Raw genomic sequence first — 26,934 nt, forward strand, 5'->3', positions numbered from 1 at the left:
AATTCTGTATATATATCACTCCTTCACCTGGGTTTATATTACATACAAATCCTTAAGGGGATATTTTAGAGTGTGGTATCCTAGCATTATTTGTGTTAGCAAGAAGCTTAATGTTCATCCCTGGAGAAATGGCTAATTAGAAGGTGTAGCATATACATGCAATGGGAAGAAATAGTTAATCATTTTTATATATAGTAATGTAGATGGATCTTGGAAATATGGAATGAATTCTATAGGCCAAAACAATTTTTATATATTCAGAATATACATATACACACAGAGAAACAACGATATATTGTATCTCAGGGCTATATTTTCAGATGCCTAAGGAAACATATTGGATATATTAATGTGAATATCTCTGATGGGAAGGACAATGTATATAAGAATAATTAGGACAAAGGGGAAAGGATGATGAAATAAAAGTAGAGAGGCATTGTATGGACTCATAATGATGATGGAATCTGAAATCCATGTATCTGAGAGCTGTATGACTCACAGATGATGCATATGTGTCCTAATTTGGGGAGGAATATTTAAGTAATGTTCTCAGCAAAAGGACACACTGGTTTTAAAACAGATAAGATCTGAATGGCTTATGTAGAAGACAGATAGATATGTGATTAATACAAATTCTTGCTTTAGATATTTTCCTCCATCAAAAGTGTTAGAAAATAATCTAAAATTAATTTGCCTCCAACAATTAGTCTAGGAGAGTAGAAATTTAAAAGTATGGTTATTTAATATTACAAGAAAATTGCTCTGTAAATCTGGAAAACACAAATAGCCTGTCAAAAGATTGTTTTTTATTTAGTTTCATGTAATCTGTCAGAAAGTAGTTTAAAAGTATCAGGTTTTCTTGTTCTGATATTATTTCCTTGCATGTACTCACTGACAAAACCTTTTATCTATTAATAAAATATTCCCTAACATTAATTGTTATGCAAGCAATATACCACAAATTACTGCATAGCTATTAAATGCTGCTCTGTCACGCTTAACATACTGCATTATTTCACTGTTTTGTGTTCTTGGCATTAATCTTAGGCTCTTTAAAAACACTAAGTCTTTTAGATATTATGTCATTTCTGCACATATTGTACTTAATAAATCGTAGCAATTTAACTGTACAATTAAATGAAGGTTGAATCCTGTCGACTACAATATTCAAATGGCACTACTTTTTTATATCTAGCTTCATATAGAAGTTTTCATGGATTTTTCTCTTGGTTTAAAAAGAAAGATTCACTACGACTACCTTTTCTTACGGTGTTTTTATATTTTAGGAACAATATGATTTTATTACCAGTATTTTAAAAAATATCCTTTAAGTCATAGTTTAATAGCTTTACTAAAATGTTTGAGAACCTATCAAAATTGCTCCTATTATTTAAATATGTATGTTTCTTGTTTATGAATTTTGTGATTTCTTTATCCAACAAATTCTAGTTCTTTTCCAGCTTAAGGGAAAGTGGGTCAGTATACAAATGTTTTGAGCATACTAATGTATGTCTTTTCACCATTTTTCATACCCCAGCAACATAATTTCTTTCTCTTTCCTTCTTTCCTTCCTTCCTTCTTCTCTTTCTTTCTTTCTCTCTCTTTCTTTTCTTTCTCTTTCTTTCTTGCTTCCTTTCTTCCTTTCTTTCGACAGTCTCGCTCTGTCCCACACTGAAGTGCAGTGGCATGATCTCAGCTCACTGCAACCTCTGCCTCCTGGGTTCAAGCAATTCTCCTGCCTCAGCCTCCTGAGTAGCCGGACTACAGGCGTGTGCCACCACACCCAGCTAATTTTTGTATTTTTAGTAGAGATGAGGTTTCACCATGTTGGCCGGGATGGTCTTGATCTCTTGACCTTGTGATCCACCTGCCTGGTCCTCCCAAAGTGCTGGGATTACAGGTGTGAGCCACCATGCCTGGCCCATAATATGATATTTCTAAGGCATCCTGAGAAAATCCAGTGAAGTTGCCTGTAGCCAAAGGCAAGTGCCCCGTTTATAGGTCTTGTACCACCCCGTTAAGGGATGAGGAGAGTGCCATCTCCAACACACTTGACAACTATTTGTGCCTCAAAAGCGTGATTGAAAAGCTCTGAATTAATGCTCTGTAATTTTTTTAAAAAAAGAACTTTTCCAGCCTCTAGAGGTGAAATTAGTTCTAGAATGTAATGAGACTTCCTCTTTTATGAAGAATTTAGAAAGAATAAAAGAAGATAAATTGGTATGGGCTCTTCAAAAAGTAGGGAAGACTCAGGGAAGATCTCTGGAGATTTTCTTATGACATTATTTTATTATTACTATCATCAGTAGTTGTGGTTTATATTTGGAATTCTGAAATGTCTGTCTGGATTTATTAGTATTTAAAGCATGCTAGTAGTCAGACAGACATAGAAAGGTGACTGGTAAGCAGAAGAGAATACTTGGAAGTAACTCTGGGGTGGGCTATAGGACATTAAATTAGAGATCAAACGAGATTATTCCAAAGGAATGAATCACGAACTATTCAGACAATCTTTAAAAATCCAAGATAATTGGATGAGACCCTGAGTAGATATCTACTGAGCTGTGTGAATTTCCCAAACTGGATTCTCCAGGACTTTATCTTTGTAAGATCATCATCTTTAGAGGGGGGAAAAAAGTGAATCCCTTTATCAAAATAAATCTGAGAAATTCTGAAATAAAATTTTTCAGTCTTTAACATGCTCTCATTCTTTGTTTTCTAGGAGGAAACAAAAATAGACAACTTTTCTCAAACATGTTTGGCCACAAACACTTTATTTTTTCTCGAAACATCTATTAATTTTTGTGAGGATACAATGGTTTTTCCTAACTTAAGAGCAGACCTACCTTGCTGCCTTAAGGTATACTATTAGGAAAGATACATGCCAACTTTGAAGCCTACAACCATTTGGTAGCAGCAATCTGTCCTTACACTTGTTCAGTGGAAGTGCCTTTTTGTTTTTGTTTGCTTTTACTTATTTTCTAACTTGTTTCAATATTTTAAAATGAACACTATTGTAATACAAATCTATTTGTGACATAAGTTTCTCAGTTTATATAGCTGAGTTTTGTACATTTTTGACGATCTTATCAATCTTTCTAGTAGTTGAGATTTCTTCCCACTGTGGGAAAAAGTTGATGGAAAGTTACATATGGCTTTTATAGCCTTCTAATGTTATTTAATTTTTTTCTAATAAATTAGGAAAATGTAGAGAATTATAAATTAGTGAAACTGATTAGTTTACTTGGTGAACTTTTCATACTTGATAGTAAATTCTATTTGTCATTATTCCAATTATGTATTTTAATATTTTTATCTATGTTGCAATTTTTCTAAATTTTCTACAATAGAATATACTACTTCTATAGTGAAAACTCAGGCAGTATTATATTTTGCTATATGATATCATATAAAATATATGATCTCAAAAAGCTGGAAGGAAATGTGCAAAATATAACAATGTTTATCTTGGGATGGTGGAACTTCAGGTGATTTTATTATTTCTTTTATTTCCTATGATGAACATGGGGAAAATTTTAAAAATGCATAAATTTCCTGGAAAAATAAGGAAAAATGACTTTTAAGTTTAGCTGTATATTTGCAAATCTTTTGTCTAAATAAATCAGAGTAAATGTCCTGAACTGTTTTATTTCACTTACTGATGTAGGAACACTTAAAAGGAAATGAGATGATCACACTTGTGGAATCAATACAAAGAAACAAAAAAGACTCTAAAATTCTTTTCTGCTTTATTTGGTAGATGTTGGAGTTGATTACTTGAAATCTTTCAATGATTATTTTTCTGAAAACTTACAGATTTTACATCTGAAAGTAGATAAATAAACGTAGTCAAACACCAAAGGCACTGCTTCTTTCAGTGCTTCAGAAATTACTTTGTTTAAAAGTAATTTATCAAATACATGAGAAGTCATATTTTCAATATGACATTTCAAAAGTTTTACCCAAGTATTTTAGTTAGGTATTTTTCTTGTTGTTGTAAGACGCATACTTCTTCAGTTTTGATCCTACCATTTCAATGCCAATTTAACTCTGAAGAAATATTAAATACAAATATAATCACAGTGTAAAAACTTGCATACTACTTGGTTATCCAACCATAAAGTATTTTCAGTGCAAATTCCAAAAACCAGATCATTCCTCAACTTTCCGATATGGTTTGGCCTTGTGTCCCCATCCAAATCTCACCTTGAATTATAATCCCCACATCAAGGGCAGAATCAGGTGGAGGTAATTGAATCATGGGGTTGGTTCCCCATGCTGTTCTCCTAATAATGAGTGAGTCTCACAAGATGTGATGGTTTTATAAGTGTCTGGCATTTCCCCTGCTTTCATTTCTCCTTCCTGCTGCCTTATGAAGAAGGTGCCTTGCTTCCCCTTGGACTTTTGCCATGATTGTAAATTTCCTGAGGCCTCCCCAGCCATGCTGAACTGTGAGTCAATTAAACCTTTTTCCTTTATAAATTATCCAGTCTCAGGCATATTTTTATTAGCAGTGTGAGAATAGACTAATACAATAGCTTAGTTAACATTTCTGGGTTTTCCTATTTTTATCTTTACTAAACTTACTGTCACATTTTATAATCAAGATTCTAAATTCATCCAACTTGCATTTATTTATTTATTTATTTAGAGATGGAGTCTTGCTCTGTAGCCCAGGCTAGAGTGCAGTTGTGTGATCTCAGCTCACTGTAACCTCCACCTCCTGGGTTCAAGCAATCCTTCCACCTCAACCTCCCAAGTAGCTGGGATTACAAGCATGTGCCACCATGCCCAGCTAATTTTTGTATTTTTTGTAGAGACAAGGCTTCACCATGCTGGCCAGGCTGGTCTGAATCTCCTGGCCTCAAGTGATCCATTTGCCTTGGCCTCCCAAAATTCTGCGATTACAGGTGTGAGCCACTGTGTATGCCCTAACTTGCTTTTATACATATAAGATGAGCTATTCCATTGTGAAATTTATTTTTTGAAGCCGTTATATCAACATCATTTTTTTTCTGGCCTATATTTTACTTGTTATTCTGTATATTCTGATGTCTGCCATACAAACATCCTTGAAAAGATAGTCTTGAACAAAGGCAGTCAGGCGCTTCTTCTCAAAAGATGTAAAGAAATGTGAGATATGTAGAGAACTCTCTCCTTGCAGTAAAGCAAGAGGCAGAGAGGCTGCAGTTATTCCGATAGATTGCTAAACTGTGGAATTAAGGGTGGCATTAATTCCTTTTTTCTCTGCTCTGTTTCCTTCTGTTAGTTACTTCATTACTGTTTCTGGCGTCTAGCATAGTACCTCAGTACCTAATACAGTGCCCTGCATTGAAGAGTCCTGACTTTTTGAGAAAGTAGAAGGAAGGAAGGAAAGAATTCAGTTTCCTATTACTGCCATAACAAATTACCACAAACTCAGTGGTTTAAAACAACTATAGTTCTGTAGTTCATAAGTCTCATATGGGGCTCTCAACTAAAATTGAGGTGTGAACACAGCAACATTACTTACTAGAAGCAATAGGAGAAAATCTGTTTCTGTTCCAACTGCTAGAGGCCACCTGCATCCACTGGCTCATCATCATTTTTTCTGGCCTATATTTTACTTGCCTCAAAATAAATAAAAGGTTAGATTAATTTAGAATCTTGATTATAAAATGTGAGAAGGCTCCCCTTCTCTGACTCCGAAGCCAGCAACATAGGATCTCTCTGACCCAGCTTTCAATATCACATCTTTTTTTAACTCTTAATTTTTGAACTCTCCCTTCCACTTTTAAGGAAACTTGTGGTTACATTGGGTCCACCTGGATAATCCAGGATAATCTGTCAGCCAATCAGCAACCTTAATTCTGTCTGCAATCTTAATTCCCCTTTGCATGTAACATAACATATTGACAGGTTCCAGGGATTCAGATGTGTATGTCTTTAGAGGGACCATTATTATGCCTACTCCCTTATTTTTGAGGGCAGTGCCCATTCTGACCACAGATTTAGCTAACGAGCAGGTCATACAGTAGCAGGAGAGTAATTTAGGTGAAAGAAATCATTTAGAAGAATGTTATGAGCATGGCAAGCATGCTGAGCCTTGCTTAGCCAGTAAATCCAGTAATTATATTGTGATTTTAAAAAAAAAACCACTCAACTAGAGATAAGACAAGGGCACGAGCATTGATCGCCATGACTTTTTTGGCCGCACAGAAAAGGTTTGGCCTTAACATAGATCGATGGTTGACAATCCAAAGTGCTGAACAGCCCTACAAGATTCCTGCTCGATGCCATCCTTTTGAAAAAGAATGGATAGAATGTGCACCTGGAATCGGTAGTATTCAGGCAGAGAAAGAGTGCAAAATAGAATATGATGATTTCATAGAGTGTATACTTCAGCAGAAGACGATGAGACATATGAGTACCATCAGGAAGCAGTGGGATACGCTGCTAAAGAAGGGAAGTACATCCCTTCACCTCACTATGTGAGCAAGGGGGAATCTCGGCCCTAAGCAGAGCAGCTGCTGATGTCTGAAGGCTGATTCTCATGTCCTCTGTTATCCACTGGAAAGGTTGTTTACGGAAAACCTTGTCAAAGGGTGTGAAAATAAATGATTGTTCCATCCCCCTCCCCCGCCAAAAAAAAATCCACTAAAATGAATGATGCACAAATATATTAAAATGATTTTCCACTGTGGTAGAATTATGGATCATTTAAATTGTTAATGTTGTTCTGCATTTATTAACTTTTCTACAATAAGGTTTTGCTTTGTAATTATTAGTTTTTCAGCATTTCAAAACAATCTGCATAGACTGTGAAAGCTACAAACAGAAAAGAAATAAATGAAATGACACATATGAAATTAACATATACAACTGTCATAACATATACAGCTGTTATATACATCTTCGTAAAAAGAAAAAATTTGTATAAATGATAAAGGCTTAATACATAAATTAGATAATAATTTATAAAATTAGAAAATTTAGAAAATGAGGACAAATTTCACACATCATACCACTACTCCCAACACAATCCCTTTAAGAAGTTTGGTATAGTCATTCCTATTCCAACATAAATGAGAAAATAGACATATTAAAAACACTGTAACTGTGGATCATTCTAAAATATAGTTAAATTATCAAGTCATCCTACGACACATTTGGCACAGGCTGTTAGTAGTATCCTATTTCTTGTCAGAAGCTCTAGTATAGGTAAATAAGAAGGAATTAAAACGAAAAAATTGGACTGGAGTAAAGAATTTTTTTTTTCTGGCTGGGCACAAATGGCTCATACCTCGTCCCAGCACTTTGAGAGGCTGAGGTGGGAGGATCGCTTGATCCCAGGACTTTGAGACCAGCCTGGGCAACATAGCAAGGCCCCATTTCTACAGAAAAACAAAAAAACAAAAATCAACTGGGAGTGGTGGTGCATGCCTACAATCCCAGCTACTCGGGAGGCTGAGATGGGAGGATCACTTGAGCCTGGGAGGATGCGGCGGCAGTGAGCCATGATTGTACCACTGCACTCCAGCCTGAGTGACAGAGCGAAATCCTGTTTCAAAAAAACAATAAATAAGAATTTTTTTTTCTGACAAAGAAACCGATAATGGATGGCTTAAAACATGTTCAGAGGACAGAGAAACTCAGCAAACACTGTGCTTCCCATGCTTTTGTCTCTGTACCAGGTTAAGTTGTAAAGGGATCAGGAAATAACTAGGGCTTCTTATTCAAGAGTGTCAAATGAGACTCTCCACACAGGCTAGAGTCTCTAAAAGTTACCACCTGTAAATCCCAAGCCACTCTTAACCAGTCAAGAAATATATCTCACTGACTGATGAGACTTGGACTTAGTTCTTTTGCTAATTGACCTAGTACTGGGCATGCTAGTGTAGGGGAAAAAACAATTTCTTTCCTTTTTCTTAGGTTCTAAGTTGAGACACTCTCCTGAAGTCAGATTAACAAAAGAAAAATGAGCAGAAGTTTACTAACACTTGTACCCATTATGCGGGAGAGGCCTCTGGGCAAATGTATTTATCTTTCAAGATAGTGTTTTAGGGGCCTTGCTGAAATGGTGTTTTAACAATGACCCATAAATCCTATGTAGGGACAAGACAAAGAAGTGTTAAAAGACAACCCTTAGCCAAATTAAATTTAACAGAGTTTAATCGATCAAAAACAACTCATAAATCAGGCAGCCTCCTGAGCTAGAGTAGGCTGAGACTCCAGTGCAACCATGTGGTGGGAGAAGATTTACAGATGGAAAGGAAAGTGACATACAGAAAACGGAAGTGCAATAGGAATCAGCTGGGTTGGTTATAGCTTGGCATTTACCTTATTGAACATGGTTTGAACAGTTGGCCCCCTTTGGCCAAAACACAGTGGCTGCACAAGCATAGGCTTTAGTCTGTTTACACTCTCATTTAAGTTATAGTTCACTATGTACAAAGAAACCTTTAGGCTGAACTTAAAATATGTAAGGAGGTAGCTTCAGGCTAAACATGTGTAATGGAAAAGAGTATCTTCAGGTTTCCAAAACGCAAAAAAAAAAAAAAAAAAAAAAAGTAGGAAGGTAAATGTACGGGAAGAGGAAAGCCTGCTCCTAGATCCTCTGGCACCAGTTCTCTGAGTTCTGTTTTTGAGCTGATAAGCAAGTGCAGCAAAGGAGCCCATCTTCAGATGGGAAAAGCAGAGGAGAGGGGCAGCATGTGCTCTTGCATTTCAACCTTAATTTTAGCTCAACAAATCCCTTATTTTAGAGAAGAATATTTTGGTTTCCTTCATCAGAGATATGTGCCCAGAACGTAAAATTGTATTTTTGCCTCTGTTTCCCTGTCTAGCACTCCTTTTCCTGACTAGAACAACTGGAGTTCTATCCAAAACCTCAACCGGTAACAGATGGGCTGGATCACTGACATTGTGCCAGCTCCAACCCTAGAATACAGACTCACATCTGCCCAGAACAGCTGAAGCCTTGCCATAGAGGGCATGATTTTCCAGAAGCACAATGCCTTTCTTCAGTATGGCTATACATTTTTTTTTCATTATAAAAGCCATAATTACATGATACAACATTTGAAAATTTTACAAATAAGGACAAATTTCACACATAATATCACTACATCCAACACAATCCCTTTAAGACGTTTGGTATAATTATTCCTATAAAGTTTTTAATGTACAGTCATTTTTATAAACATGTAGAGCAACATTCCCAGCTTCAGAATAAACTATGCTTACACCAGAACTCAGATATGTCTGGGTACATCTCAAGGTCTTGCTGAGGCCTGCCAGGGGAGAGAATTGTGAGGTGAGTGGGGCTCCCAGTTGGGATTCATACCAGCCCCACAGACCCACATATGATTTCTGGGGAGAGAGGACAATGAATGGATATGAAAAACTCTTCCCACCAACCAACCAGCAAATGAAAACCTAATTTCATTACTGTTTGAAACTCAGATATCAGAGTTTATCACTAAAGTGAGGGAAGAGTGATTCCTACAACTTCAGCAGGAATACAGTAGGACTTCTCCTTTAAGGGCTTAGGGATAACTTTCTCAGGGCACTAACCCAGAGGAGGAAGAGGAGGAGGAGGAGGGGGCAAGCTATGATCAGTGAGATGACTGAGGCCATGAGAACAAATGAGAAGGCCTCTGGAAATGTGAGGAAATGTCTGATGCTTCTAAAGAGGTTGAGGACAGAGGAATGTTATTGTGAACCTGTCATTCCACCTCTAGCCTGGAATGGCTTAATGGAATTCAGGTTTATTTTGGAGCCTCATGGAGCAACGTTATATCCTGGTGCATTGTCTGTGTGCTCCAAAGATTACTTCCTTCCTTAAAATTACAGCTAATTGACATGTTAGAGACAGTGGTGGGGACTACATTGCAAGCTCCTGGAAGACTGAGACTGTGCCTACCTCATTCCCTATTCCCAACACTTAGCACAGTGCTAGCACATAAGAAGTACTCCGTAAACAAATGCTAAATAAATGCCAAATAAATGCAAAATGAAGCCTAGTACACCTGGTGTACTAGGAACCTTTGGAGGTCATTGATGATTTGGAGAAACCAGTGAACTCTGTGACAAGGCTAAAATTGAAGACATCCTGCAAACTGCTCTAAGCTCTTCAGAGGGTAGAAACTGATAAAAAGCCTGAAAATCATTGAAGGCCTTATTGCAGACCATCTGTACAACTGTGATGGAAGGCTGTGGGCAGGGCGTGATAGTTTCGGAAAGGTAAAGAGTGGTTAGCTCTGAGAACATTAAAAGAAGGAGGCTTTTTGGGATAAGAGTTAGAAACCTAAGAACTAGAAACAGGTCAGAAATTGGGTATGCACACCCGAGGTTATGTGAGCCGGAGAAGTAAATTCAAATGCAAAATTTTAGTGGCTTAACATAATAAAAACACTTGCTACTAGGAAGTGCAAATGCTTATCAACTGTCTGGAGGGTAACTTGGTAACATCATTATAACCAACTATGTGCCAGACTTTAAATGTATTAACTCATTTGGTTTTCTCAATAGTCCTGAGTTAAGTATTAATATTAACTCTTTCATATAAATGGGGAACTCAGATGAATTAACTAATCCAAAGATGTACAGTGAAGCTGCAAATACAGGCAGCTTAGATGGTCACAATTTGAACCGGGCTCTGATCTCTTTCTGTGTATTGAGAGGTGAGGGCCTTCTGAATGATACTTCTGTTTCTAGGAATTTCTTCTAAGGATAGTCAAATATGTTACTAAAAATATTTGGATTATAACTTGGATTATAGTGGTGAAAAAGTGTAAGCATTCAAAGTGAGGCAGCAAGTCCTGGTGTAAAGACACCAAAGGTTTTAGAGTCAGTTCTGGGTCAGATCCTGTCTCTGTCACCTACCATGGGACCTCAGACAAGTCACTGACCCACTCTAAGCCTCTTCCATAAAATTTAAATAGTCATATGCCTACCTCACAGGAATTTAAAATAGGAAAATACTGTTTTCTGGAAGGCTCAGCTAAAGATGTGACTGCATGAAAATAATAGCTCTTTGAAAATCTCCAAATTTGGTTACTTAATTTTACAAATAGAGCAATGTTTTGCCACTGATACAATCACCTTAATCTTCAGTGCATTAAAGTTAGGGAAACCTCAAGGGAAACTGTAGAAAGTGAAAAGTCTAAAATATTCCACAGCAGCTCCGATGAGAGTGAGTCTCCAGCCTACCTCTTTTAAACCTCTGTCTGCGTTTTCCGTAAATTAACGTTCTATGGTGGTGGAGGAAGTTCTCCTGCTTGCTTTTTGCTGAGACAAGGTCCATTATTGTTCCACTTTAGTTCAAAGATGAAGGTCACTAAGCATGCTTCTTTTTTGTTTCAATTTTAGAAATTATTGTGTCTTGTTCTACACCACTTTAACATTCATGTAATTATTGAAATTTCACCACCCAAGGCATAAAAGGAAATATAGCCTGGAAGCAGCAATTTTTTTAGACGCAAGAGTGCCTTTGAATCCCAGTTCTCTTACACTGGTCCACGAAGTGAAACATTTAGTTCTTTCTGTACTTGTGGAACAGAATGAAGGAGGATGGATGCCTTAAAACTTTTATCTTTACTGTAACTTAATTTCTTACTATTTATTGTATTACCTTTCTTTTCAACTTGAAAGGATAATAAGAGAAATAATTACAGGGAAACTACGCTTCAGTTTGAATATTTTGAACAAAGCAATCTATTGAGTCCTTGACATTTTTTAGAAAATCCGCCCACAATGGAAAAAAAAGTTTGCTGCTTTTTTTTTTTTTTTTTTTTTTTTTCAAAATAAGAGACAGGGTCTTACTCTTGTCTAAACTGGAGTGCAGCGGCACAGTAACAGGTCATTGTGCACAGTAACAGTTCATTTCAAACTCCTGGGCTCAAGAGAGCCTCCTGCCTTGACCTCCCAAACAGTGGGATTACAGGAGTAAGCCGCCATGCATGGCCTGCTGCTTCTCAAGGCTCATTTTAAACAACTTTAAAAGACAAGTTGAAATTCATGAGAATAATCTGATGATTCCTACAATATAGTGAGATTCATTTAAGGTCAGAGCACCAGTAAAAAAAAAAATTGCTGCCCGGAGGAAACACAGACTCTAGATTAGATGGTCCTGATGATCTATAATACTGGCAATAAATAGCATATAGGAACAGGTGCTATGTTCTGGAACATACTACTTTTTTAAATGTTTTAAACAATCTTTAAGCAAGGATTCTGCTTCCATAATCTTTGGATTCTGCTAATCCATAAAAGGATTTAAACCCCTTTTTTGATCCCAGTCCACATTTTAGTCATGGCCAGAGCCACTTGGTTTCCGGCTGAGGATAACTGGTGGAAAATGAGACGGGCACAGGTGGTACAAAGGAGTGTGCTGACTATGCTCAGATACACAGAAGACCGAGACAGAAAAGTGCTCGGTATGCAGTATGTAGAATGATTTGGCACATCTAATTTTTGTTATTCAGGAGTACTACTTAGAAGAAAAGTGCTACTGTTAATCAGCATCCAGTCAGAAAAACAGAGCCCTCCCAAGGTAGTTCAATAGAGGTAATTTAGTACAGACAACTGTTACAAAGGCCCTGAAATTTTCGGCCACCACAATTTTCTGTTGACAGTATCTTTACCTCCAAGCTGTTTCTTTCATTTCACTTCTTTTCAGTTGCTTTCTTCTTAGAAATTTTATTCTCCATATAGATTCATTATAATTTAGTTTATATATTTATATTTATATATAGTTTTAATATAGTTATTGCAAAACCTTTTCTTATTTACTTTTCCTATGCAACTCATACTCAGGAAAGTATGGGTTGCATTTATTATTATTACTCAGAAAACTATGTTTAAAATTATAAAATCAGTAGTGTTCATTTTAGAAATCTAAAAAATATAGAGAAAAAACATTAAACTATCATTATTTTATCACCTAGAAATAACACTTGAATATTTTTTTTTTATTGCATTTTAGGTTTTGGGGTACATGTGAAAAACATGCAAGGTTGTTGCATAGGTGCATACGTGGCAGTGTGATTTGCTGCCTCCCTCCCCTTCACCTATATCTGGCATTTCTCCCCATGCTATCCCTGCCCAACTCCCCACCCCCCCGCTGTCCCCCCTCCTCCCCAACAGCCCCCCGTGTATAGTGCTCCCCTCCTCCCTGTGTCCATGGGTTCTCCTTGTTCAACACCTGCCTATGAGTGAGAACATGTGGTGTTTGATTTTGTGTTCTTGTGTCAGTTTGCTGAGAATGATGGTTTCCAGGTTCATCCATGTCCCTACAAAGATGTGAACTCCTCGTTTTTAATGGCTGCATAATATTCAACACTTGAATATTTTTAGTTTAAAAGCTTCTAGAAAAATCTGTATGGAATCAGACATTCTTGTCACCATATTTTTTTCCTTTTCTTTTTTCAATGAGCATATTTTGTTTTCTTCCTTCTCCATTACATATTCTTCAGAAGCTTCCCATTAGTGTTTTTTTCAATATATTCTAAGTCTAAATTTCTTTCTTATTTTGCTACTAGTGGATGTTAAGTTTCTTTTCAATTCTTCATTATTTCAAACCATGTTTCAATATTGCATTGCAATATTGTATTGAAGCAGGATTTGAATAATGCCTAGGCTGGAGTGCTGTGGCATAGTCACAGCTCACTGCTAGCCTCGACCTCCCAGGCTCAAGCAAACTCACAGCTCCCTGTAGCCTCGACCTCCCACCTCAGCCTCCTGAGTAGCTGGGACTACAGGAACACACCACCACACGTGGCTAAATTTTTGTATTTTTTGTAGATATGGGGTTTTGCCATGTTGCCAAGACTGCTTTTAAACTCCTAGGCTTGACGATTCATCCAGCTCAGCCTCCCAAAGTACTGGGATTACAGGTGTGAGCCACCATACCCAGCCTGTAATATTCTTATAAATAAACTTTATTTTTCCTTTTTGATTATTTCCAAGCCTAAAAGACAATTACTCTCTTTTTGGCTCTCTTCTTAATTAGATTTGTGAGAAGAGAAAAAAATCAGCCTTAATCATGATTTCATATGACTAGTGTTAAATGACATGATTTCTCAAAAATAGAGAAATATGTAATATAAAAAGCAATTAGACATAATGAATAATCCCAGCAACCTCTAAAGACCTTGAAATGTCCCTAAGTTCCCTCAACAATCTCTTTCTCTTTTTTCTCTCTCTGTTTTCCTCTAAATGAACCCAATCTTTTTCCTTAAGAAATTATCCCTTAAGAAAAAAAATCTGATTTTTTTTATAGATACTCCACTTGTTTAAAGACTGTAATTGGAAACAATATTATTTTCTACTATTTCTTCAATTCCAATTAACTGCATTTCAGGTAAATAATAAATTTGACTATATAGCCTATACTTAATATTGTTTCTATGGGAAAATGTATTCATAGATTCAAATATGTATTTACAAATGAACTTTTAAAAACACAATTTGCTTATAAGTAAAGAACTTTCAGTATCTCAAAAATTAAACCATATTTACTTAGCCTCATATTTCATAATTCTCATATTGCCAAGTAACACTTGCTTAGATATATAATTAATCATCAGGTCAAGTATTAATATTTTCTTTTTCATTTAGCTTTTTTTTGGAGACAGAGTCTAACCGTGTTACCCAGGCTGGAGTGCAGTGGTGCGAACATGGCTTATTGCAGCCTCAACCTCCTGGGATCAAGCAATTCTCCTGCCTTACGCTACTAAGAAGCTTGGATCACAGGTATGTGCTACTGTTGCCCAGCTAATTTTTTAAAAAATATTTTGTAGAGAGGGGGTCTTGGTATGTCACCCAGGCTGGTCTTGAACTCCTGGGTTGGAGCAGTAGACTAGCCTTGGCCTCCCAAAGTGCTAGGATTACAGGCATTGAGCCACTGTGCTCAGCCCTCTTTTTGCTTTTTTTGAGATAGGGAGATAGGGTCTCACTCTGTCATCCAGGCTGGAGTACAGTGGTGCAGTCATAGCTCACTGCAGCCTGGAATTCCTGTGCTCAAGTTATCCTCCTCCCTCAGCCTCCTGAGTAGCTGGGATTACAGACACATACCACTGCACCTGGCTGAATACTGTCTTTTCTAAAAGATATGTGTATGTGTTTATGTGTGTGTGTTACGTATTAGATATGGTAGAATCTTTGTAGGACCTGGACATTGGAATTATTAGCATGACCCTTAAATTATGTTGATCTCCAAAATGAGATTATAAACCATAAGAGTGAAGATCCTGGACAAGCTATATAAAATAGCAGTCAGCTCTGTTGTTTGCTGTCCCTTTGCCCTACTTTATTTCTTCATAACATTATCACCACCTGGCTTACAGTTGTATATTTTTATATTTATTGTATGCATATTTCATTAGACTCTAAGCACCATAAGAACAGGACATTTCTTTCATTCTCTGCTTTATTCACTCCCTTATTCACTCCCTGGTACATAGAAAGTGTGCAATAAATGTGTCTTATTTGGCTGGATGCGGTGGCTCATGCCTGTAATCCCAGCACTTTGGGAGGCCAAGGCAGGTGGATCACCTGAGGTCAGGAGTTTGAGACCATCCTGGCCAACATGGTGAAACTCCATCTCTACTAAAAATACAAAAATTTGCTGGGCATGGTGGCATATGCCTGTAGTCCCAGCTACTCAGGAGGCTGTGGCAGGAGAATTGCTTGAACCCAGGAGGCAGAGGTTGCAGTGAGCTGAGATCATGACACTGCACTCCAGCCTGAGCAACGGAGTGAGACTGTATCTCCAAAAAAAAAAAAAAATTTAAGAATGTGTCTTATTTGAATGATTGAATATTACTTAAATAAACCATGAAGATTCTTTGTTTTCAAATTTAACAGAACAGAAATAACATATGACAAAATATTGAAAAATTTGTAAATAAGCCAAGTTTTGAAAACTTTCAAGTGTCATATTTTATTATCCCTTTAAAATTTTAATGTGTCAATTCTTTGGCTAAATCTGTGCAGGAAAGAAATATGAATCTCAGGAAAAAAAAGTATTTTTTCTTTTCAAGTAAATTCAAGAATTTTGCCTTAAAAATGTGAGATAAACTAAACTCTCTAAACCAAGTAGCATTGCTAATGATTTCAAAACGTAGTTGCCCTGACCTTCATGGAAAGTCACAAATCTGTTTTTCATTTAACACAGACTTCATTTGCTAAATTTTAATAAGTAAATTAAACCTCCCACATCATAAAAATTACCCCTGGATAGTGAATATATGTATTCTGAATTTCTGAAAAGCAAGCATTCTCAACAATTAAAAGATAAACTGTTCATTTTTTAGAGGGGCAAGTCTATAAAGAAATAATGAGATGGCCAGGGTCAAACCTACTCTGCCTTTATCCTCCAACAACTCTCGGGCATAAGAGTGCATTTGTCACAAGGTTTAACAGAGGTTACTAGCGAAGTTAAATGAAGGAATGGGATGTGTTCTTTTTTTCCTTTTTTTTTTTTTTGATACAAAGTCTCACTCTGTCACCCAAGCTGAAGTGCAGCGGAGCAATCTTGGCTCACTGTAACCTCTGCCTCCTGAATTCAAGAGATTCTCCTGCCACAGCCTCCCAAATACCTGGGACTACAGGCATGTGCCACCATGCCTGGCTAATTTTTGTATTTTTAGTAGAGATGGGGTTTCACTATGTTGGCTAGGGTGGTCTTGAGCTCCTGACCTCATGATCTGCCTGCCTTGGCCTCCCAAAGTGCTGGAATAACAGGCATGAGACAGAGCGCCCAGCTGGGAATGGGATGGATTCTAAACAAATGTTTACTAAAACCCCGCAACTGTGTTTATTTTTGGTAACTGGACCTCCAAAGCAGAGTAATTAACTCAAATATACAATAACAGAATTTCTTTTTCCATTTATAAAAGGAAGTACAAGTTAGATTGGAAACAATAGGCAAAGAATCGTTAACATTAGTCATCCTTACAACCAAAGCCTTTGCTTTCTGATTCACTAGGAGGTGAACCAGTTAATATACCAATGCCCTGCACATTTTTATTGTATCTTTTCTTCACATGTCCCTTTCACTGTAGCCTTACCTTTTCAGACCCCTTCCCACCTCTCACAACACAGTCACACTACATACTCAAACACACACAAAGCTCTATCTTTGGTATAAAGCTATCGTATGTCTAAAGTTTAATGTTAGCATGTTGTCTTTATTGAAGGACCTTGTCATAATTATCTCATTAGCACAATTATAGCAATAGCTGCACATTACGACAGAAGGTCATATGGAGAAAAGTTATTCCCTTTTCTTTTTCTAAAATATCTACCTCGTAAAGAAAGCAATTACTTTTGTCATCTCCTGCAAGTATAAAGAAGAATTTTTAAAATTTAGTTTAGCCTATGAAAACACACAAAAATGGTATTTATATCAAAGTCCAAAAAAAACGGTCAAGAATGTTGACTCAATAATCCCAATGCTAGCAAATCTATCATTAGAAAATATTCCAAAATATGGGAAAGTATGGATGTGATTATTGTTACAAGTAACACAATTAATTCTGAAAATGTTCAGCAAATTGTATTTGTAGAAAAGATAGTAGATAAGTCACAAAATTAATGGGACATTTCTAAAACAGGTTCAGGGTTGAACAGAAGCTAAAATATCGCTCTAGAGTAGATACTCCGGGCTGCAGAACTCCCTAAAATCTCTTGTCAATATCCTCTACTGGAATTAGCTCCAACTGCTTTTCCTGTCTTGGTTTCACTGTGCTTGAGATTGAAAACCCCAGAAGGCTCATTGGCTTTGTGTTTTAAAGCAACGAACACTCCAAAATACAGTGGATGAAAAATAAATACAAATTTATTTCTCTCTCACATTCCAGATTATAATTCAAGGCTGATAATCTGTCCCACAATGTTATTCAAAGACCACATGGTTTGTTTTGTTTCATTGTACTACCACCATCCCTTAGGGAAGATCAACTCTAGCCAGATAACCAGAGATGGCTCACAGCAAAGGGGGATACAGAGCTTAGTGGATAAGTAGCTTAATTATTTTAAATGATGCTGTCACCTAGAAGTCGAATATAATATTCTGAAAGGATACTATCCATCTTTCTCAAAGAAACTGGGATTTGAAATAAATATAGTTTGATAGGATGCATTATGTAGAATTTTTTCAAAGATTTTAAAATGTCAAAAGAGCCTTATAATTACTTTACTATAAGTAGCCATAATACTGCCATATAATTCAGCAAAATCAATCATTTAATTTATAAAACTAAAATTTTTGTTTACAAATATAAAATAGGTTTTAAAATTCTGAATATAATATTTATATTCATTTCCCATTTTCTGAATGCTAGCCACACATGCACAGATCTGAAAGAAAGTTAGAAATGTGGTTTCCAAACTAAAACTTGGAAATATTCCACTACTAAAAAATGGCAGAGGAGAATGACTGCTGGGGACCACAGCAAAGACTCGAATGCAGCAAGTATATTGCCTAAGGTGCAAAATTTAAGGAGACACTCAAGGTGATAAGGTTCATTTCTCTGTCTCCACCCAAATCTCATCTTGAATTTGTAATCCCCACGTATCAACGGAGGGACCTGGTGGAAGGTGATTGGATTATGGGGGCAGTTTCCACCATGCTGTGCTTGTGATAGTGAATGAGTTCTCATGAGATCTGCTGGTTTTAAAAAGTGTTTGTCAGTTCCCCACTGCTCTCTTCTCTCCTGCCACCTTATAAGATATGCCTTGCTTCCTGTTCACCTTCTGCCACGATTTAAGTTTCCTGAGGCTTCCCCAGACATGCAGAACTGTGAGTCAATTAAACCTCTTTCTTTTATAAATTACTCAGTCTTGGATATTTTCTTATAGCAGTGTAAAAATAGACTAATACCGACCGGGTGCAGTGGCTCATGCCTGTAATCACAGCACTTTGGGAGGTCGAGGTGGGTGGGTCATTTGAGGTCAGGAGTTTGAGACCAGCCTGGAAAACATGGTGAAATCCTGTCTTTACCCAAAATACAAAAATTAGCCAGTCATAGTGTTGCATACCTGTAATCCCAGGTACTTGGGAGGCTGAGGCAGAAGAATGGCTTGAACCTGGCAGGCAGAGGTTGCAGTGAGATGAGACTGTGCCACTGCACTCCAGCCTGGTGACAGAGTAAAACTGTCTGAAAAAAAAAAGAAAATTGACTAATACACTCAATGTTGGATAAATGCATGTGTTCCTTAAACTTTGCACCCTGAGAACTTCGCTTGCCTTAACCTAGTTCTGGTCCTGTTTGGTATAATTAGCAGTCTTTGCCACCCCTAGCTTACATTACATAGGAACACAAAATAGCTTAATTTACCAAAAGTATATACTTTGGGGAAGAATTATTTCCTCAGAAAGAAATTGGAGTACTATTGGTGAAAACAGGATAAATGTATGTTGTGTGACCTGAAAAAAATAAATATCCATTACAAACATGAAGATGGCTGTGATATATTTCCAAATCCTCACAACTTTTTATACTCCTGTATGCACATCCTTTGTCATGTAAATTTTCAGCTCCTTCACTTTGGATAAGGGTTGTGTGTTAGATGAGCTTTGACCAACAGAATGCAAGCAGAATAGAACAATATTGGGAAAATCTTATTTGCTTTAAAACTTCATTCAAGACTACTCCTATGGAAAGGCAAACAGTATTACATTAGCTGTGGGTTTTTCATATATAGTTTTTATGTTGAGGTGGATTTTTTCTATTTCTAGTTTGTTGTGCATTTTTATCATGAAAGGTTATTAAATTTTGTAAAATGCTTTTTTTCTGCATCAATTAAGATGATCATATGACTTTTCACCTTCATTCTGTTAATGTGGTGTATTATGTTAATTAATTTTCATATATTGAAACATCGTTGCATTCCAGGAATAAGTTCTACTTGGACATAGTGTGTAATCCTTTTAATATGCTGTTGAATTGTGTTTGCTAGTACTTTGTTGAGAAGTTTTGCCTCAGTGTTCATAAGGGATATTGGTCTGTACTTTTCTTGTAGTTTTTGTCTGGCTTTGGTATTAGGGCATTTTTGGCCTCATAGAATGAGTTGGAAAATGTTTCTTTAGCTTTTTTGGAAGAGCTGAAGAAGGGTTGTTGTTGGTTCTTCTTCAAATGTTTGGTAGAATTTGCCAGTGGAGCCCTCAGGTTCAGGGCTTTCTTTGTTGTTGTTGGGAGGTTTCTGATTCCTAATTCAACCTTCTTACTAGTGATGAGTCTATTCAGATTTTCTATTTCTTTGTGTTTCAGTCTTCCTGTTTCATTCTCTTATAATCTCTTTATTTCTGTAACATTGATATGTCTCTATTTTCATTTCTGATTTTAACAATTTGAGTCTTCTCTGTTTTTTTCTTTGTCACTCTAATGGCTTGTCATTTTGTTAATCTATTTGAAGAATCAACTTTGGGTTTTATCTATTTTCTCTATTGTCTTTCTATATTCTTATTTTATATATTTACTTATTTATTTATGTCTGTCTGTCTGTTTGTTTGAGACAGAGTCTCACTCTGTCACCCAGGCTGGAGTGCAATGGCAAGATCATGGCTCACTGCAGCCTTGACCTTTTGGGCTCAACCAATCCTCCCACCTTAGCCTCCCAAATAGCTGGGATCACAGGTATATGCCACCACACCCTACACTCAACTAATTTTTATTTATTTATTTATTTTTATAGAGATAGCGGTCCATATTGCCAAGGCTGGTCTCAAATTCCTGGGTTCAAGCAATCCTCCCACCTCAGCCTCCCAAAGTGTTGGAATTACAACCATGAGCCACCATTCCTGGCCTATTTCATTTTATTTATCTCTGTTTTAATCATTTTTATTTCTTTCTTTTATTGTTTCTTGAGTGGGCCAACCTTATCCCCTCTTAAATCCTTTATACTGGCTTTCACCATTGCTTGGGGTATTCTTTACCTATTTTCTAGCTAACTTGTTCCTTCCTTCCTTCCCTTTCCTTCCCTTCCCTCCCCTCCCCTTCCCTTCCCTCCCCTCCCCTTCCCTTTCTTTTCTTTCCTTTCACTTTTGTCTTGTTTTTCTCTCTCTCTTTCTCTTTCTTTGACAGTGTCTCACTCTGTCACCCAGGCTGCAGTGCATTAGCATGATCATAGCTCACTTTAACTTTAAACTCCTGAGCATAAGTGATCCTCTTACCTCAGCTTCCTGAGTAGCTAGGACTACAGGTTTGCACCACCATGCCCAGATAATTTTTTATTTTTTTTACATATACAGGGGTCTCACTATGTTACCCAGCTGGTCTTGAACTCCTGGACTCAAGTGATCCTCTCAACCTCAGCCTCCTAAAGTACGGGGATTACAGTCATTCTTTCCTTGGGTATTCAATTCCTTAGGAAACCTTTATTTTCCACACTAGAGTAGCCTACAGCTATTCTCTATTACATCACCCTTTATTCCTCATAGCCTTTATTACTTTGTGATTCCTTTAGTCCATTTTGCATTGTTATAAAGGAATACCTTAGACTGGGTAACTTATAAAAAGAAGTTTATTTGGCTTACAGTTCTGCAGGCTGTACAAGTGTGGCACCAGCATGTGCTCAGCTTCTGGTGAGGTTTCAGGAAGCTTACAATCATGGAGGAAGGCAAATGGGGTGCTAGAGTATCACATGGTAAGAGAGGGAGCAAGAGAGAGAGGAGGAGATGCCAGCCTCTTTTAAACAACCAGCTCTCATGTGAACTAATAGAGTGAGAACTCATTGATTACCACGGGGAGGGCACCAAGCCATTCATAAGAGACCCAAACACCTTCCACTAGGCTCCAGCGCCAACACTGGGGATCACATTTCAACATGACATTTGAGGGGACAAGCATCAAAACTATGTCAGCGATATTTTCTTATTTCATTTTGTTTGCTCCCTATGACTACTACATGCATGTACACACACACAAACATGTGCATGCACACACATTAGAATGAAAGCTCTGTAGTAACAGGAACCTTCTCTGTCTGGTTTAACCACTGCATCCCAAGTACCTAGCACAGTCCCTGGCTCAAAAATAAAAGATGCTCAATAAATATTTATTGATTTCTCTAAGATGTTGCAAAGGCTATTACTGTGAAAAAGGAATGCTTGATTGAAAAATGTATTGCACCTTGCTCCAAGGAGATTACTGAGAAAGAAGAAGTAGTTTTAGATTTTAAGATGAGTCTAGATGTGGTGGCTTACGCCTTTAATTCAAGCATTTTGGGAGGCTGAGGTGGTAGGATCACTTGAGGCCAGGAATTTAAGACCAGTCGGGGCAACATAGTAAAACCTCATCTCTACAAAAAAAAATTGTTTTAAGAAATTTAGCTGGGTGTGGTGGTGTGCCCCTGTAGTCCTAGCTACTTGGGAGGCTGAGATGAGATGATCAATTGAGCCCAGGAGTTGAAGGTTACAATGAACATGATTGTGTCAGTACACTCCATCCTGGGTGAAAAAGCAAGACTCTGTCTCTAAAGAAGAAAGAGAGAAAAAAAAGAGAGAAAGGAAGAGAGAGAGAGAGGCAGAGAAGGAGGGAGGAAGAAAGAAAGGAAGGGAGAGAGAGAAAAAGGGAGGGAAGGAAGGAAGGTAGGCTACAGTGAGCTAAGATTGTACTACTACACTGCAGCCTGGGCGACAGAGCATGACTGTCTCAAAAAAAAAAAATAAAATTAACTTATCTGTGCCTTGGTTTCCTCATTTGTAAAATGAAGATATTAGATTAGTTGACAAGTACCTTCTAGCAATCTCATAATTACAGCTCGATTTTACTGGTTTGAGATAAATTTTTAAATTGTTAGATATTCATAATACATTTCTATATTTTTAATGCTAAGCTCTTTGATGAGTCATTAATAATCCACTTATAATATTGTATCAACCAATTGGAACACAGTCTGCTTCACAGATTTCCACATTATTATGGCATTTCCAGAACTGAACTACATGGAGTTTTTCCTACCCTAGGCAAGATGAGTCGTTGACTCTCATTCCATGTTTGTTGTATTTTTATCGAGTCTACCAATAGGAGAGCCAAGATATAGCACGACCAATTGTTAAGAAAACATAAACAAATAAATAAAACTGGACCTAGGCCAGGCACGGTGGCTCACATTTGTAATCCCAGCACTTTGGGAGGGCAAGGTGGGAGGATTTACTTGACTCTAGGAGTTCGAGACCAGCCTGGGCAACATAACAAGACCCCATCTCTATTTTTATAAAATGAATTAATTAATTGTTTAAAAAAATTAAAAACTGGACCTAGTGAAATAAAAGGAAATTAGTTAAAAGGGTAAATCATTAACCTTGTAACTTAAAACTGCTGTTTTTAAAATTTTTTATTTCCTTATTTATTTACTTATTTCTTTATTTATTTTTTGACAGAATCTCACTTCGTAGCCCAGGCTGGAGTGCAGTGTTGTGGTCTTGGCTCACTGCAATCTCCGGCTCCCGGGTTTAAACCATTTTCCTGCCTCAACCTCCTAAGTAGCCAGGATTACAGGCACGTGTCACCCCACTCAGCTAATTTTTGTATTTTTAGTAGAGACGGGTTTTCTCCATGTTGGCCAGACTGGTCTCAAACTCTTGACCTCAAGCTGGTCTCAAACTCCAGCCTCGGCCTCCTAAAATGCTGGGATTATAGGTGTGAGCCACCATGCCTGGCCAAAACTGCTTTTTTATTTAGGAACGAGCCAAGTGTCTAAAATCTAAAAATCAACCTCATTGCTTGTGCTGAATGTTGTCAGTAATCCTGCTGCTACTTATAGATTGGATGTAATTGATTACATTACAAAAGTGCATAAATAACACTAAATCAAAGAGTTGCACTTTAAGATAACTAAAATAATAAAATAATAGGTTAAGGAGAAAAAGAAGTATTTTCATACTCTATGATATTTATAAAATAAGTTACAATTACATTTCAATATAAAAGACATGAATCTAAATATAAAGAGTAACATCAAGAGGACAATACTGATGCTTCACTTAACCTTTTAAGATCTTGAATGTAAACAGCTGTCATACATTAGAAGAAATAGATCTTAGCAGGTAAGGTGACTTTACCTTCCCAGCTTTCTGATCCATCATTGGAGGACCTGTCACATCTGTGTTGAGACACACACGTGTGCACACACACATAAATAAAAATATTTTGGGTACATTTAGAGTAAAAAAAAGTTTCTGGGCCAAAACAAAAAGACCATTTCATGTCTTCAGAGATTGAAAGTGGGAAAAACTAGCTATAAAAACCCAATATGCAGCTGGGCTCATTAAGAAAACTGTGGGTTGTAACTGTATAAGGTAAAGTTTGATTGTTTTCCAGTTACATTGCCATTTAGGGACACTTGTACAATTATAAAATGTCTTTTGTGGATATAATCTATTTGATTTGTTACCATTTCTTTATAGGAATCGAGATAACATAAAGGGAGTCTCCGAAGAAGTATTAGAGACTTTAGTACCGGGCAACCATTTAGCATGTTTCTAATTACCGTTTTTCTCTTCTCTGTACTTAGACCATTTAACTTATTTAGAATCCTCATTGAAACTGCAGAACATCCTCTGCTATGAACCATTTGTGGAAAGCCTTACTCTATACAATCCATTTTGTATGATATAATGAAAGGGCTGAGCAGAAGGGATTTGTTAGGCATAATTTATAAAATTATGCCTAACGAATCAAATGAATCAAATTATATATAACAAATCAAATTATATATAAATCAAACCATAATTATTCAGTGGCCACCTGTCCTGTTTGGGGATTATACAAGCATTTGGCCTTTACTTTGTCTCACTGTGGCTATTTAGCTATTTCACTAATCACTAATATATCTGCCAAGAGTAGTCTGGAGATAGGGGAAAGCAGGAGATGATGTTGTCCATCATTTTGCGATTTCTTAGAATATTTAATAAAATCTTTGATGAAAGAGGGAATGAAAGTGCCTGTGTAAAGTGACTGTCAGTGGACTTTAATGTTTCCATTAGCTATATTAGTTTATATATTAGTCTGTTTCTTCCAAAGACAATTATAAGTTGTCTGTATATGTTTTTAAAACCTTAAAATAAGGATAAGAACATGGTTAGGCATATGAGCATCCTACAAAAAAGTTCTATCAAATTTCATTCCCATAAATGGCATGTGAGAGTGCCTTCCCCTTTTAAACTGCTCCAAACAACACTCTAGCCCAGTGCAATGGCTCACACCTGTAATCGCAACACTTTGGGAGGCCAGGAGTTTGAGACCACTCTGGGCAACATAGGGAGACCAGTGTATAAAACAAAAAAATATATAGCTGAATGTGATGGTGTGTGCCTGTGGTCCAGCTACTTGAAAGGCTAGGGTGGGAGGATTGTCTGAGCCCAAGAGGCTAAGGCTGCAGGTAGCCATGATCATTTCACTGCACTCTAGCCTGGGCAACAGAGCAAGACTTGGTCTCAAAAACAGAAACAAAAAAACAACGCTGATTTATAAATGCTCAAAGAATTTTTCATTTCAGGAGATAATAAAATCCACGGAGAAGTTTAAGGGGGAAGGTTAAAGGAAGAAGGATATTAAATAAGAAAAAGTATTTTTAATATAGTAAAGTATTTCCTTTACATTGTATTTTATATTAAAATTTCATTCAGAAGTAGAAAAATCAAATGAAGAATTATAATTTCACATTACAAATATTAACATATAACCTGATTTTCTTATATTGAATACCGTTAGGAGCCAATTCAGCAAAATCATCATATAAACTAACTGGAAAATCAGATAAGGTGTAGCATCTCCTGTTATAAAATGAGTGAAAGAAATATATCAAAAGGAATATTTTAAAAATTTACTTAGTTTCATACTATCATCAGCATTTTCTCTTGCTATCCAAACTCCTTTTCTGTGAATTATTTCCTTGTTATAATCATTTATAATAAAGGATATTTGGAAATGGTCAAAATCTTCAACAATGGGAGAATGTATTAAATATTGTGCAGCCAAAATGAAAGTTTCAAATAAATGTTAATAGCAAGGAAAATACTCTGCAATGATAATGAGTGAAAAAGTCAGAGAACAGAACTGAAAATTCCACATGACTTCTATTTAGTACTCCCATCTTCCAGGGATAGAGAGCAAGTGAGGAGAAGGGAGAGGAAGGGAAAAATTTTATGTCCTTTGAGCAACATCTCCCCAGTTTCCTTATTCCAAAGTCTGGTAACCACCATTCTACATCTTGCTCCAATGAAGTTTTACTTTTTCATATTTCATATGGCATTTGTCCTTCTGAACCTGAATTATTTCACCTAACTTATGTCCTCCAGGTTCATCCATGTCATCACAAATGACATATGTATATTTTTCTAATATAAGTATTTAAAATGCTATAATTCCTTCCAACTACCATCATAGTTATATTCTACAAATTTGCATAAGTGAGTTCATTTTCATTCAGTCCTAAATATCAGCCTCCATGGTGGTTACCTTTTGAAATCATAAATTACATAGATAAGTGTTTTGACATCTCACACAAAATTTTCCCCTTTGTTTTTTATCATCTAGATCCTCTGTTAATATTTCTAAGCCATTTGAGAATAAGCTGAAGACATAATACCACATTACCTCTTAATAGTTCAGTGTGCGTTTCCTGTATACAAGGATACTTTACCACAAAATTACACTAAGACCATCAAAATTAGGAAATTAGCATTATAAATTACCATCTAATCCACAGGCCCCATTCAAATTTTACTAATTGTCCAATGATCTTCATCATAGGTCCTGGATCTAATCCAGGATCACATGACACATTTAATTAATATGTTTTTTTAGATTCCTTTAATCTGAAACATTTCCTGTCTTTCTCTTTCATGCTCTTGTTACTTTTGAAGAGTTATTTTGTAGAAAGTCCCCCAAATTGGTTTTGTCTGATTTCTCATGATTTGTGCATTTTTGACAGAAATTCCAC

The 26,934-nt window shown here is 36.7% G+C and overlaps 1 protein-coding gene and 1 long non-coding RNA gene across 6 annotated transcripts in view; both read left to right on the top strand.

Moving 5' to 3' along the window:
- LOC105731338 (uncharacterized) overlaps nucleotides 1-26,934 on the top strand; it is a 60,671-nt gene that overhangs the window by 18,059 nt on the left and 15,678 nt on the right. For all 5 annotated transcript variants that reach the window (XR_010345395.1, XR_010345397.1, XR_010345396.1 and 2 more), the window contains 2 exons: nucleotides 14,264-14,344; nucleotides 14,602-14,736. This is a non-coding gene — a long non-coding RNA (uncharacterized LOC105731338). The remainder of the gene's footprint in view (nucleotides 1-14,263; nucleotides 14,345-14,601; nucleotides 14,737-26,934) is intronic.
- Nucleotides 5,101-11,788, top strand: LOC105731337 (NADH dehydrogenase [ubiquinone] iron-sulfur protein 5-like). Its single transcript, XM_064383927.1, has one exon. It carries the CDS (start codon nucleotides 6,178-6,180, stop codon nucleotides 6,472-6,474), a length of 297 nt encoding a protein of 98 aa, XP_064239997.1. The 5' UTR covers nucleotides 5,101-6,177; the 3' UTR covers nucleotides 6,475-11,788.

This window comes from Aotus nancymaae, unplaced genomic scaffold (genome assembly GCF_030222135.1).
Source record: "Aotus nancymaae isolate 86718 unplaced genomic scaffold, 86718_ANA_hifiasm-v0.15.2.pri h1tg000033l, whole genome shotgun sequence".
NCBI lineage: Eukaryota > Metazoa > Chordata > Mammalia > Primates > Aotidae > Aotus > Aotus nancymaae.